This window comes from Clarias gariepinus, chromosome 24 (genome assembly GCF_024256425.1).
Source record: "Clarias gariepinus isolate MV-2021 ecotype Netherlands chromosome 24, CGAR_prim_01v2, whole genome shotgun sequence".
Taxonomy (NCBI): domain Eukaryota; kingdom Metazoa; phylum Chordata; class Actinopteri; order Siluriformes; family Clariidae; genus Clarias; species Clarias gariepinus.
Window position 1 is genome coordinate 3,577,501 of NC_071123.1, and position 15,973 is coordinate 3,593,473.

General features: G+C 37.4%; 1 protein-coding gene across 9 annotated transcripts in view; it reads left to right on the forward strand.

Moving 5' to 3' along the window:
* The window catches only part of dnm1a (dynamin 1a), a 60,841-nt gene extending 48,268 nt beyond the window's left edge, over positions 1-12,573 (forward strand). For 2 of the 9 annotated variants that reach the window (XM_053485251.1, XM_053485256.1), the window contains exons 16-21: positions 1,429-1,538; positions 2,184-2,295; positions 2,599-2,769; positions 3,413-3,654; positions 4,590-4,793; positions 12,045-12,573. In XM_053485251.1, coding sequence (XP_053341226.1) covers positions 1,429-1,538; positions 2,184-2,295; positions 2,599-2,769; positions 3,413-3,654; positions 4,590-4,793; positions 12,045-12,105 — 900 coding nt within the window. In that variant the 3' untranslated portion in view covers positions 12,106-12,573. Of the gene's footprint in view, positions 1-1,428; positions 1,539-2,183; positions 2,296-2,598; positions 2,770-3,412; positions 3,655-4,589; positions 4,794-4,918; positions 4,957-7,171; positions 7,209-11,306 lie in introns of all 9 variants that reach the window. The other 7 variants (XR_008356258.1, XR_008356259.1, XR_008356257.1 and 4 more) reach the window with 7 other exon arrangements.
* Positions 12,574-15,973: the final 3,400 nt, after the last annotated feature.

The following is a 15,973-nucleotide window of genomic DNA, read 5'->3' on the forward strand; positions in this document are numbered from 1 at the left end:
TCCCAATTATCAGACTCAAATCTGATTTCTCAAAATCCAATAAAAAACTTTAATCCGAATGATATCGTAGTGTTCTGCCAAAATCAGATAATGATCAGATTATTAGTGTGTTCGAAAAATACAGTCTTTCTGCACGTGTTTCTTTTTTACGTATGTTTTAAGCTTCAAATGTTTCCTCTTCAAAGGATCGAGATGTTATCTGGTATGAATAGAAAGAATTTTTTCAGGCTCACACATAATCAGCTCAATATTAGAAATGCTGAATAGTTTATACTGTAATAACCTGATATATGGTTTTCATACAGTTCTGGATTTTACGTACACTGTTCAAAATTCATTTTAGTCTTTCAAACATTTTAAAATCACATCTTGTCGGAATATTTTCCTGAACCTTCTTTGTGATCAAGTGATAATTGAAGCAGGACTGGTTTGTATCTGTGTTTAAAGTTTCAGTCACTCAGCACAATTGGGGTCATTAGGGGTCGTACAGTTGACTAGAATGTTAAGGAACTCAGCAGATGTGAGTCGTTTAAGGATGACCTTCAGCTGTCATGTTTTAGAAATACAAAAAAAAAAAAAATAGTGGAATTCCTAAAAGAAAAAAGAAATAAGTCTTAGTCCTGGCCTGTTTTTGACTTTATGGCCTCTGATGAGTAAGTATAGAAGGGAAACCTGATTTAAGCACCAAAACCGCAAGGCCAGATCACCAGCTAGTGACTCCTCATCGCTGCTATTTTAGAGTGACACACATACACACACACACACACACACATATATATATATAGACCAGCCAGAACGGTTTGGTTCTGCACAGCTGGTCTGGTTAAATGGATGTGTGTGTGTGTGTGTTTTATACAGCGGGTGGCTGTGGTGTTCTAGCTGGCAGCTCAGGGTGTGGTGCCCTCTTTCTGGGTAGGGGAATACCAACAGCGAGGGTTCTGCCCCTGACGGCCCGCCAGGCTGCTGTGGTGCACCGGCCCGGGTGCAGACTACACTGTCGCCCTGCCGGTTTATTTTAGCTCCGCCGGCTCTAATCAGTTCCAGCCTTCGTGCGGTGGGGCCTGAGGGGGGAAAAAAAAACGAACGAAAGAAATATTTCTTCCTCTCAGACTTTGGTGTACTGTTTCAAGCTTTCATTCTGGCATCCTTTTTTTCCCCTTGCTTTTCTCCTGTCTCTCTTTCCCTCATTCATTACCTACGAAATGCCTTTGCCTCCTTATAGTCATAATGGCTGCTACATATTAACCCAAAAAATAACATGTCAGCGCTAGTCAACGTCATGAGCACTGAAATGACATTAAATTTAAATTAAATGAATTTTTTATACACCCACACGCATACACCCACACACATAAGTGCCAATGTCTCAAGTTAAACCTTAGAGTTCTGATTCGCTTCCTAAACGCCTCTCGCTCTCGCCCTCTGCAGGAGAAAGAGAAGAAGTACATGCTGCAGGTGGACAACTTGAAGCTGAGAGACGTGGAAAAGAGTTTTATGTCCAGCAAGCACATCTTCGCCTTGTTTAACACTGAGCAGAGGTGAGCTATACAGGACCTGTGCCTTTGCAACATACAGCAGCACAAACCATCTAGTTGGTGATATATTGAACTTTACTATACTATGCTCACAATGGGTGCCAATAATTCATGTACAGTACAGTGAAAAGAACATTGAAAATATTGTGCTGAAAAAAAAGATACATCACTTTAGTCCTGTATATGTTTATTTCATTTACCCTGGAAATAGACTTATACTTATATTATACTCAGCAAAAAATAAAAAAGGGTTACATAGGCAAAGCAATAGCATACACATAATCAGATGTTTTAATTTTTTTTAGGTGTTTCCATGACCAAATAATATTACTAATTGTTAAAAATTTTCTTATTAATAATATTATTATAATACGCTTCCATAAAAACAACATACCGTATATATTATTTAATAGTCATTGACCTATGCTGTGCGCCAGCCACATATCTGTTATTAGATATTAGAGGGTTATTAATTAATACATGCATGATATAGATCAAGGAACCATATTGGCATATTTAATTAATTTTAGCTCATTATAAGGTAAAAGCTCCTTATAAGAAGAATAAGAAACTTACCTATGACGTGTCGCTCATCTCTCTATCTGACTGTCTCTCTCTCTCTTTTTTCCCTCAAACACCTGCACTTAGGAACGTGTATAAAGACTATCGCCAGCTGGAGTTGGCTTGTGAGAGTCAGGAGGAAGTGGATGGCTGGAAGGCCTCGTTCCTCAGAGCTGGTGTTTATCCCGAACGTGTGGTGGTGAGTTATTTCTTATATCTTACCTTTTACTCAGAAGTAAAAAAAAAAATCTTGTATATACACACTAACATTGTCAGTGTCAGTGTAATTACCTACTCAATGGCCTTGTACATTTATATTTCTGGTGCTGTGTGTATACCCTTCCCTTCTTGCGTTCCAAAAGGAAAAGGACAAGGTACAGTATGTCGTTTTCACTCTCGCCCGCTCTGCCTCTGATTCACACCCACTTGAGTCCAACGATCTCTCTGAAATTCCCACTCAAAACTAAATACACCACTAATAGCTTTCCTTACCTGTGTCCAGAGTGATGCGAGCGAGGAGAACGGCTCAGACAGCTTCATGCACTCCATGGACCCCCAGCTGGAGAGGCAGGTGGAGACCATCCGCAACCTGGTGGACTCCTACATGAGCATCGTCAACAAGACCGTCCGTGATCTCATGCCCAAGACCATCATGCACCTCATGATCATAAACGTGAGTTCGTAATTTATACTGCATCCGGCGAAGCGCTGCGACGGTGTGTTTGCAGAGTCGGCTGTGAGCTGGATTTTTCAGGTCTGTCGAGCATGTGAGTCACTTTATGAGCTCACAGACAGGCAAAGAAACACAGTTTGAGCTCTTACAGTCACTCTAATCATTCAAATCATCCAAATACTACATCTGGCAGTGAAGTACTTGCATTTTGCTGTGAGGGCGTGCACATAATAAAACACTTCGTATCCAAAAATATATTATTGGCATCACCATTTTTTTTCTTTTTCTTTTAATAAGACATTTTTTTGCATCACTCATCCAGTTAGGGTTATGTCTGACAGGGCCTGACATCATTTCTAAAGAGAATTCTCATCTTTCAAAAACGTGTTGCAAGGAACGAGTGCAAACAAACGGCACGCCCTCAAGCTTTCATTTGAAAACCCAGCCTGTATTTCCTGTCTGTGGACTTTACAAGATTATCTGTGCCATTATTGTCACGTGGCTTTGGATGAACTCATGATCTTTTTATAAATTTCATGATCACGTCTAAAATGATTAATTGTCTATATAAATAAATATAAACTAAAATATAAGAAGCAACATGAAATAACAAGATCATCCATTCCTCTCTCCGCCTTTCCAGACGAAGGAGTTCATTAATGCGGAGCTGTTGGCTCATCTTTACTCCTGCGGTGATCAGAACACATTGATGGAGGAGTCGGCCGAGCAGGCTCAGCATCGGGACGAGATGCTGCGTATGTACCACGCTCTCAGAGAAGCCCTCAGCATCATCGGAGACATCAGCACCACCACGGTGTCCACAGCTCTGCCTCCACCTGTCGACGACTCATGGTTACAGGTGCAGCGCATCGGCTCTGGGGGAAGGTATGAAACAGAGAGAGAGAGAGAGAGAGAAAGAGAGAGATCAACTTGTTAAAATGCGCAGATATGGACTAGTAACAGGAATATTCAGTTGCTTTTTGGGATGTTGGTGCACCAGTGTATCATCATTTGAACTCTTCACTTCCATGAATAATGAAGTGGCTCCCCCTGCTGTTGAAAAAATGTTTTGTAACACTGTATAAATCTGATGTTTGTTTGTTTTTTTGTCTAATTTAGTTTGGAATGGTTTAAGTGTCTTTCTTGAACCCTAAGCTTCTAACTTAATCATCTTAAAACATGTATGTAGTTCAGAGAGCAAGAAACATGTGTTGGGGATTTAAGCAGCAAAGAAGCAAAAAAACAGGCTTGTATGCTGATAAAATATGTTTATAATAATTAATAGCAATAAAATAACTTTAAAAAGAATAACCTGGAGGTAAAATTCACAGTTTAAACGTCTTATTTAAATCATAACAACTTAATTAAAAATGTTTTATTTGTATAATCTGGAAAATCTAACGTTGACTCCCAAACATATAGTTACATCAAGTGTGATGTAAATATTAAATTTGTTTTCCCCACCATGCTGTTGAACTTGTTCTCATTTTGATTGGACAAAAGGTGTTATTAATTTTCTGATAGTAGTACAGCTGCAAGTCTCTGTGCTGGTTCTAATCCATTATTATATCTGTAATAACATTTAATTCACAGTTTTAAAATGTCAAATTATTGTCTCAGTGTCAGCGTTTTTCTACTAATGGACTCATATTATATACTTTTGCTTTAACTTTTAGACATAATGAAAACCGTCTGCTAGTGTAGTGGTCAACAGCTCAGAAAAAATCCCCATCATTTTCATAGCATTGGACCGCACCAGTATCTGTGATGCTTTTTTATTTTTAAATGCACCAATAATGTCTTTATTTTCTCACCTGTAGGTCTCCAGCTACCAGTCCCACCCCTCAGAGACGAGCTCCTCCAGGACCACCAGGCCGCCCTCTTTCTCGTGGCTCCGCCCCAGGCCCTCCTGCTGCTGGTGGGCCTCCTTTGCCGTCTCGCCCCGGAGTGTCTCCGGATCCGTTTGGAGGCCCGCCCCCTCAGGTGCCCTCACGGCCTAACCGGGCCCCGCCCAGTGTGCCCAGGTGAGAGAGTCAAGCCTTAGCATTTTTTAGTAGCAAGATTTGTGAAGACACTGTCGTGAGGTTCGAAGTTGGTTGCTTGTTAGTGTATGTAGTCCTGCCTAATGAGAAAATCCGTCTGCTCTCAGCCGAGGAGTGTGAGACACCTCTGAGTGGAGCGGTGTGGGTGAGTGATGATTAGGGATATTTATCAGTCACCATTTTTCGTTTAACGTTTAAACGATAAAACCTCACTAACAGACTAATGAGCTGCTGTCAATTTTTTTATAGTTATGCTTTAATCATTCATTTAATAAATTTAGATTTATTTATTAGTAGGATTATTGTTATCGTTCAAACGTTTTGCCATTTAAACAGCACATCGAGAGTGAGTGATTGAATGAGTGAGTGAATGAAACACAGATACCTGAGCACAACCACACACACACACACACACACACACACACACACACACACACACACACAGACACACATACACAAATCAACAAGCAGCCAAAGATAGAGAGTGAGTGAATGAGTGAAAGAACATCATTAAAAATGTTTGTCATCTCATTAGTTTACATATGCATTTCAGTTGGTCAGTTTGTGTGATTTGTGACATAAGCTTGTGTTGCAGCTGCTTGCCTCCTGATGCTCTCTCACACACACATACACACACCACTTAAGGCTAATTTCTCTTGCTTGCTGTCTTACACACACATACACACACACGCACACATACAACTTTAACAATCACTTCAAAGTGCTCATGAATTGTTTTACAGTCTTCAGTACTTGTTATTATAAAACCTATTTATGACTAATACTGTATACTAAAAATTTGGTTTGCATGTCCTGTAATAAGTTGTTTAAACAAATTGCTTTGTTCCAAATTTGCACCCAAACTAAATCCTTTATAGAACTCATACACCCCACTACATTTCATGGGCTCTTTTACAGTTTCTCATCATCTGTAGCAGGCAGTGAATTAAAGAGGCTTAAACTTTGCTACTAACTGTAATAACTCTAGAGTATAAGACGCATCCTAAATTTTGTCAGGTTGGAGAAAATTTTAGTCTATACATTTGTGGAACTGTTTTTTCTACAGTGCTTAATTCCGTTGCCAGGCTTTAAGTGTATTTGTAAGTGAGTCTTCATAAATAAATTTTTTTCTTTGTAAATTGATAAATTTGTATTTAAATACAACAACAACAAAAAAAATCCCCATAACTACTGGAGAAGCAGTTCCACTATAAAGGCACTTGGAAATGAGCAGAATGTCTATACCAAATTATAGAATGTATTTAAGAAGAAATTCAGACTATATGAAATCAATCAATACAAAAATGATCTATGGCTGGATTGTCACAAAAGCCATCAATTTGTTTTATTAATAATAAAAACCTGAGGTGGACAAAGTACAGAAATCCTGTACTTAAGTAAAAGTGGAAGTTCCCATTTAACTTCAACTTGATTGTACTTATACAAAAGTACTTCCCTTACTTTTGCGTAAGCATCAAAAGTCCTGATCTTGGATTAGCTAAGCTTGGATGACCTCACCACCTTGATGTTAACTTCCTTAGTGGTCACTAGTACAAGTTGGACCCAGTCCGACAAATTATTGGGTATGTAATAAAATACCAAGCAGAAATTTAGTAAAGTAGTAAGTATTAGGGTTAGGGTTAGGGTTTGATTGGTGGGTATCCTCCCATAGTCTCCAAAGACATGCAGATTAGGATAATTGACATTCCCCCAAAATTGCCCGTACTTGAATGAGTATGTGAGTATGTGTGTGTGCCCTGTGATGTATTGGCACCCCAATCAATCCAGGTGTACCCAATTAAGGTGTACCCTGCCTTGTGCCCTAAGTCTCCTGGGATAGGTTTCAGGCCCCCCATGACCCTGTATTTAGAATAAAGCGATAATGACACTGTCAAATAATTGTTATAGGATGTAGTGGAGTAAAAGTAAAAAGTATCTAGTATTTACTATAGTGTGTAAGTACACAATATATCATTTTTTCCCTACATAATAGAATATTCACTTGTTTGCTTAATATATATTAGGTTGCGTCTTATATTTCAGGGTTAAAAAATGGTACTGACCCTCACTTCTAACCCAAAAAGCTAACTCTGCTGTCCGTTAAAATGATCCATGCACTGAAGCGCAAAACCTCTAAAATAAAATTTGTATTCATGTGCCATTGGATTAAGTTCATTGACCTTTTTCTCAGACGTTTTGCTCTTCACTCCCACTGTTATTATCTGAGCACAAAGCAATGCTAACGTGTACTCCATGTAAACTGTATTTCTTGCACATCCCTTCCCTCATCCTCTCCTCCATTTTTTGCCCTCCTTCACTCCGCCTCAACCCTACCTGTTGATTATGATCACTCTTTACAGAATTACAATCAGTGACCAGTGAGGACCAGCGCGTTCGGTATGTGTATGGTACCCGGCCCCTATCTCCATAGCGTCTTTGCTTATCTCTAATTGCTCGCTGCATGGCTGTCTGCCTCTGAGAGCCTGCAAACCATTCACGAGATACACATGCACAAACATGAACATTAAAAAGTCCTTTACATTGTTCACTCAAGGCTATGAGTGTAATAATGCGTCTGAAGTATGGTCTGGAAGCAGAGCTGGCCCGCGAATATAACTATACTTAGCAAGTGTTAGTCTAAACATTGTGCTAGCAACATCCATAGAAATATGCATATACTTTTCTGATAACGTTAGCATATTGGTCTTAGCTTACCTAAAATCTAATTCATATTCCTTAATGGTAATAAATATAGATTTTTTTTTTGCTAACATAAATCTAATAGCTAGGATAAGGTATTTAAAATAATATTTACAAATATTTATGAATACTCATAATCTTCCCTGCAAAGGAATAGCATAATCTTTATTGATTATCCTAGCCTACATGGTAATATGAGTTAACCTGACAGGATTTCTGAGGGGCCTGTTTAAGCCAAGCTTTAAAAAAAAAAAAAAAAAATTAATAAAAAAAAATTGGTGAGCACTAGCCTGTTAGCTAATATGCAGTAACTTGACAAGAATTTGAAGCAATATTCATAAATATAAAGAAATACTGTATACATATTACTTTCTGCTAACACTAAAATATTAGCTAGCTTCAGCTAACCTGAGCTGACAGAATTAGTAATTTTAAGTAAATATTAAATGTAAAGTAATAGTTATAAATATCTACAAATGCTCATAATTTCTTCTGCTAACAGTAGCCCTCTAGCTAATATAAATTAACCTGACAGGATTTCTAAAAGAGATCTTAAGCTGTTTTCACAAATATTTGGCAACACTAGCCTGTAGCTAATATCAACCAGCATAGCAGTCTTGATGATAATATAAGTTTACATGACAGGACCTCTAAAAGGAATTTTAAGTTATAGTCATAATCCTTTTAATCTTCACTGCTAATACTAGCTAACTAGCTAACATGGAATTTTAAGTAAAATTTCTGAATATTTAAAATAAATAAATATTTATGCTAATGATAATGCTAGCCTATACTGTATGAGCTAAACTGACAGGATATCTCAGAGGTATTATACTGTAATCCATATATTATTTATATCCACTATATTTCAGATATTTATTTGTATGTTACTGCAAATGCTAACTAGATGATTGTTTGACAGGATTTATGAGAAAAATAAATGTCATTGAAAAAAAGTGAAGATACCGTGGTACCTCGGCATATGATAGGATTTTTTAAGAAATTTGCCTTGCCGAAGCATTTTTGGCACACAAGCAAACGGACCAAGCTTTATATTTAAATGTTTTGATTTTCTTTTATAGGCAAAATTATGATTATGATGTTGGAAATTGGTAATATTGGTGATATTTTGGGGTGGTGGAATGGATTACCTGTATTTACATTATTTCCTATAAGACAATTCTCCTTAAGAAGTCGTCTCCAGAACGGATTACATTTGTATGCCAAGGTACCACTGTATGAAGCTAAGACACCAAACTTTGAGCGCTCCATCATATCGTAGTACAACGAGGTGTTTGTCCACACTTGCTAATAAACAGGCCAGCCCCGTCTATCTGTCCTGGATTAGACAGAATACAGAAATGTTAGATATTTCAGAATCTCTTACCATGCTGTTCTTTATTTACTAATATTTAAAGTGGTTCAAATTCCTCCTTTGTGTGTTGGGGAACTGACCCTGATGTTTTTGGTGAATGGTATAATCATTAAGGGCTGGGCACCAGATAGAGATAACTTTACCGTCACCCGAATGACAGGTCACGTGTTCTGATCTCTATCGGCACAGTTCTTATGATGGGAATACCTTACTGCACCCCCTACAGGTCTTAGAACAATTTTGCAATAGGACAATGTACCTATCAGACTTAAACTGCTGTGTGTGTGTGTGTGTGTGTGTGTGTGTGTGTGTGTGTGTGTGTGTGTGTGTTTTCACTGGGTTGATTATTTTTTTTTATTTCATTCAAGCAGAACAGGGATAGTACCTTTGGTTCATTTCATTTATCTTCACTTATTATTATTTTTACACTGCCAAACACAGTTTAACAGTGCATATACTGTACACACAGTTCATCATTCCAATCATTCCACAGATTTGATACAGCAAGGTGAACCGTAAAAATTAACGTCTCTTGCTCATTTGTTGGTTGTTTCTGTCGTGTCATGGCATCACATAAAGCTGGGCGATAAGGTGTTGTCAATACCGACATTTTGGTTAATCTCTTTCTCTCGCGCCTTAAACGATCAGAGTAATATTGAAATAAAGGAAGCAAAAAAATAATGACAATAGTCAGGGGGTGGTACATAACTTAGTAAGTTTGGTCAGTACTCAAAATGACGTCTTTTCATTTTCAACATGATGTTTGTGTTCAAGCAAAAATGAGGAGCACGTAAAGCATGAGCACCAACAAACATCGGCTGATGTGAATAATAACTTTAACATCTTTGAATTATTTACGCTTTTGCCAAAAGGGGCCAGTGTTCTAGGTTTAACCAATTGATTTTTTTGTATGCTGATTGGAACGTTAGACAAATGCAGTGTATTGCTTAATACAATTATCACAGCTGGCGTCAAATATTACAGATGGCCCCTTTAATGCAATTAAGATTGCTTTACCAAAGCCAACCTTCCCCTCTGTTAGAGCTACCTAGGATTTATGGATTGTCTGTAAAAAAAAGATAAAACAAAGTTGCTGAGCAACTCAGTTTCTGTGAAAGGAAAGGGTTATTTTCTGGTGCAGGAAAAAACATATCTTTAACTTCTCATGAGAAAGCAAAAAAAGTGTGCAAATACTTATTTTCTAATTATAATTAAACAAAAATTATCGCCACTGTGTACTTTGCTAAATATTTGCCACACCAATTTTTTTTTGTCCTGTGGTCATATCGCCCAGCTCTAGTTCCATGCTCATCTACCGTTTGGTGACTGAATGTTTAAGCATCGCTCTGTTACATGTGATCAGTCTAATCAGACGTTCGATCAGTGATGTCTTCACAGAGTGATGTGTAATGTGATTTATTGTAAAATGCTTGCTTTTCAGTGTGGCATGAAACATTAATGGAGGTCTACATTTTTTTTTGTCCACAATTTGTAGGCAAAACTTCAGGTGAATGCAGTCAGGTCCGAAAGTCTGATTCCACTATTGAGTCGATCAGGAGGCAAAATGATGTTCTGGTTATTTAATAAAATTAGTCCATTAGTCTTTTCTAATACAGTATGAATTTTAAATGCTATTTTATTGACTTATGGATTAAGAAAGTTGTACTGCATCATAAAGGTTTAGATCTTTTTTAATTCGGAGTATACGTATGGATTCATTTACATTCTGAGTAATTTATGTCACAATTATTGGCACCCTTAATAAAAATTAACTAAATATAACCGAAAGACATTCCAATTAATATACGGGCTTTTGAGTCATCCAGGGACTTGATGATTTGTGATAAAATTTCTGGTAAATGAAGGCATAAAAGCGATTGACCTTTACAGAAGACTTGGCTCAGAGTTAGTGTCACTTTTTCTGTACAATCCTGACTTTATGCCAAGCTGTTTCCACAATTTTGGGCGAAGGAGTTCCTTGGAGGCCAGTGTTGAAGACATGAATCAGGTAGTCTGATCCTGGCTCTGGTGTACTGAGAAAACTTTCTGTCCTTATGAAAAGCTTCATGTTCATGTTCAGTAGCTTGTTTTTTTTCTGCCCTGTAATGTTTTATTATATAAAACAACCATTGGTAGTGGACTCAGAGTTTTCCGACTTGGACCATTTAAGCGTGACTTTTACAGAACCTCAGTTTCTGTAAATGATTCTGGACTTGTTCAGTGTCTAATAATTACTATACCAATTTATTTCGAAGCTACTCTACCTAGTCTCCACGTCGTCTCGTATGTTGTGACGTGAATTTCTTCTGCGTAACATCCACAGTTTACCACATGTCTTGTGTGTGTTTATGTGTGTCTCATGTCTTGTCCCTGTCTTATTTCTCATCCGTCTGTACTTTCTGTGTGTGTTTTCATGGCAGTCGACGACCCCCGGCTTCACCCACCCGACCCATGTGATCCACAGACTCCTCCTTCTAGACTATTAGCTCCTCCCGCCAGACATAAGGGCGCAGACATCCAGGGCACCCAGATTTCCTTCATCCTTTTCTCCTTCTGATTCCACCAGGGCATTGAACACACACACATACATGCTACACATACATTACACAGAGAACCTCTGCCCATTTTATGATGTTTTCTTTCTTATCATTCTTTCCTCTCTATATAAGCATTTTATTTCTTCCTCATCAAGATTTTCTAACGATCCCTGACTTCTGTTGTGATTTCTTTTCTTTCTGCTGAATGAAAGTCTTTTTTAAAGCAGATGCATTATCACTCCTAGACGAAGACTGGAGTAACTGCATCTATTTGTGGAGTGCGCTTTTATTCGCATTTGTTTCTGTTACGTTATTCGTCTTCGTTTGTTTTTTGTCTTTCTGTTTCTGGAGCAGCGCTCCTTGAAGTCACAGGCGGGAAGATGACTCCCTACTAACCTGAAGGGTAATAAACTTTACACTGGTTCTGATTTCATGATCAGATTTTTATGTGCCAACATTTTGCTCTAAATGGTTGCACTCGATTGACAAGTTCATTACAATCCGAGGCTCTTGCCTTCCAGCCTTGATGACTTTGGGGACGCCGTTTTACTTACTTCTGCTTTAATGTTAATTTCAATATTCACTCTTCTCTCTCTTTTTTTCCCTCTTTGTGTTGCTCAGCCGGCCGACCAGGGGCAGCCCTTCACGCCCCGAGAGCCCCCTTCCTTCATCTGACTCCTAACTACCCCATCCTCTTTTTTTTCTTTTTCTTTTTCTTGATTTTCATTTGTTTTGTACTTTTTTTCTTATCTTTCTCTGTCTTCTTTTTATTTTCCCTTAAGTTCCAATTTCCGTTTCTTTTCATAATTTTTTTCTCAATTTAACTTCTTTTTTTGCTACTGCTCTTTCTTTTTTAAGTTACACTCTGTCTCTTTTTTACTTTCCTTTTTACTTGTTTTTTTTTTTTTGCCTTGCCCTTCTCATGTTTTTCTGCACGTTTTCTCCTACTTTTATTCACTGTTCTTCTTTTTGACCTTTTGGTACACTATTTCCCTCCTCTTCTCTCTTTTTTTCTCTATGATTTGCTCTCTTTACTTTATCCTAGTTCAAATGCCAGCTACTATCTTTGTGTCCTTTGCTTTACTTTTTACTTAATCTTCTCCTCTTCCATCGCTACCATGTCATCCTTACTTTTTCTCCTACTTTCATTTCTTTCTAAACTAACAAAGCAAACTTTACTCCAGCTTTCTTTATATTTTTTTTGCTCTTGTTTTCCCATTTCTTTGCCCCATTTCTTTTCCTTCTCAACTCCGTCCACGTTCACCATCAAGCAAACCTACAGTAAACCAAACCCCACCAGCACAACTGACCTCACACACACGACACAGTGAGGAAAGGAGGGGAAAAATAATAAAACAGATGGAAACTCTTTCAGCTGTAACTCCTCTTCCTCATTACACCCGCGACATTAAGGGACAGAGGCTCTTCGACGTCTCGTATGAAGTGGAGAAGCAGCGACGCCACCAACGTGCTGTGAGAAATGTGTTGTGTTTTTGTTGTTGTTGACGTCTTTGCTGGATTTTTTTCCAAAACCGACAGGAGTCCACCTACACTGTCTCAATGTTTAATCTCTAGTGCACATGAGTCCTGAACTTCACGTCATATCCATGTCCCCACATTAAACCCTGAATGTGTTCAAGATTTCTCTAAGATTTTACTTTCCCATGTAGTGAGTACAGTCAAATCTTCGAGGCGGGATCTATATAGAAAGTGCAATACGTATACAGATCGGGTAGCGTCCACACCACTTAACACACGCTAGAGCTGAAACTTAACTATGCGAAATCTGTGTAATATTGTGCATGACATCAGCTAATCATTCTCCGAAAAATGGGGGAAAAAAGGATTGCATCATTACTAGCATCTCAACAGGGGCTTAACTTGGTCGTTTATGCAAACGTATCATTAATGTGATTTTATGTGTTAGATTTATTGTCTAGTTGCAAAAATCAGGTCTTAAAGGAATAATTTGAGAAAAAAATCAAATGTATAAAGTTGCTTGAATCTATTTTATCAGCAGTGATACCGCTTTTCTGTCAGAAGTTTGCTTTGTTAGTCCTCCTAAAAATTAACTAAGCTAGAAGACTAGCGCACATTACAACAAAGGCAGAATACGCAGTCATTTCTATAAATCTTGCACAGGTTTCGTAAAAATATGGCATAAAAAAGGTATTTAATAAATAAAATAAAAAAAGGTTTTTTTTTCCACCAATAAATCTGTTGATAGTAAGCCTTAACCACTTAAGTAACTTAACCGACCAAATCCAGTGCAGTGTTTCCTGAAATGTGTATCCCCCTAGTGGGCCATAAGAGTACTGCAGGTGGCCCATGAGAGGTTATTTATCTATAGGCCTATGTATAAAACAGAAATTCTGTTTGGCCTGTCATATTTTGTCTTTTAGTGTTATGATTCTACAACGTTTGCTTAAAACATCAAATTATTTTGTTTTCAATATCTTCAGTATGGCTGCAGCATGAAAAATGCGTTATTAATATGCTATTCATATTATGAATATGGACACACTGTTGAATCTAGCACTGGAATATTTGTATTGTTTACCCAGACAAAACAACCATTATTATTTAAATATTAATGTTAAATAATATGCTAGTATACTGGACTGCAGTGCTTGCTTAGTACTATGTGTAAAATTTAATTTATGATTAAAAAACCCTAATATGTCTGTTCTAATTCGTTCAAAAGTCTGATAAAACCCTTGATAGATGGGATCCATCATCGATCGCAATTCTAATAATTAAATTCTATATTAACACACTCAGGTTAAACCAATAAATCGGTCACAGCTGATCTGCTGTCAGTAATGCATAAGGCATTCCCAAATGTAACAAGGCGGCGGCCAAGTTTGACATGCTGAAAATCTTCTGCAGCACACTCGATCACATTTTTGATCAACATGTGAGATTAAAAAATAAGAAAAAATGAAGAAAATGACATGGTTTAAATGTCTTCTGGGTACTTTTAAATGTACATTTTTAACCAGAAATATTACATATGAATTTTAAACATAATTAGAAAATTGTAAATTACAGAATGTTTTCATTAAAATAAAAAAAAGTTCTGTTTAATATATACACAGATAAAAAACCTCTCATGGCCCACCTGCAGTACTCTAACATCCCACTAGGGGGCCAAAAGACACTGGGAAACACTGCTCTAAGTTACTTAGCAAGTGAGGCTTACTATTAACAGACTACATGAAGGAAAAATAATTATTTTTATTGTTAATTTTATTTATTAAGTACTTTTAATAAATAGTTTTTTTTTTATAATCGCATTAAACTGCTCGTGTAATGCCTAAAAACGTTTACTCCTGATTAAGAAAAACAAACATGGCTCATTGATTTATGATTTTAATGGTCTCTTACAAACCTTCAGAGAGCATGCATACCTTTAGGAAGCTAGCTGTTTGAGAAAAGCTTTAAAAACAAATAAGAAGCTAGCAAGTAAGAGAAGTCTTTATCTTTAAACCTCGACATAAAGTTTTAAAAAAATAAACTTTATCGCACAAACTAAACAAACAAACTTCAGACACTAAACACGGTTTTGATGAAAGTAGAAAAACACGTCCATTTGATTTTTGATGATTATTTCTTTAGCAAACACTAGCTAGAAATAGCTATTCTATGCATACAGATCTCACGCTGCCTTCACCTCCCATTGGTTATATCATCAAGTTGAACGCCACACAGAAACTCATAATTTACCTCAAGTCCCAACCTTGTCCATTTTTCCTGACCAAAACCATTTGACCAATCAAGACCTCCCAACTCGTATGCATGAACCTCAGAGGAGGACTTGAAGGCAGCATTAATCATACGTCCTTAAGAAAACCCTTGACCTGAGCCCTCCATCAGTCTTCAGTGTGTGTGTGTTTTAACAAACCTGTTTATCCTCACCTACTGCGCACGTCAACACAACCCCTTAGTGTACACACTGCGTCCTGCCACGGCAATATTACTATATTAACTCTGCATCATCCTCATCGCCGGCACTTTTTCACTTTCCCCACACTTAATCTCAGAGGTTTCAGTAATCCGGAATATGAAGAAGGATTACTTAAGAGTTAAAACATGTTAAATCATGGCCATATCTTTGTGTGTGTTGTGTATCTATGTGGTGCATTAACGGAAATCGTGCTTCCACCGCTGTACTTTAGTTTAGATCTGTATTACTGAATATTATTAAATTATTATATTAAATTATGTGTGACTTAAGTAACTTATCAAAGAATAATATAAAAAAGGGGAGGAAAACCCCAGAGAATAAAGCGTTATTAAGTGATGAGAGATGGAGGATCAGAGTAATCGCTGTCAAGATGAAATTGTCATTTCTTTTGCTAAACTGTGACATGTAGCATGTAGAGTTGTGCTGCGAGAAAGATCCAAATGCGTGATGTTCTGACACATCCTGGTACTTTTACTGTGTAATGAGTGAGTCTGTCTCACAGGACTGTTCTGATCCAAACAATAAAATTAATTCACTGTACATGCTTCTGACTGCTGTTTTTTTTTTCTTCAATAAGATGACT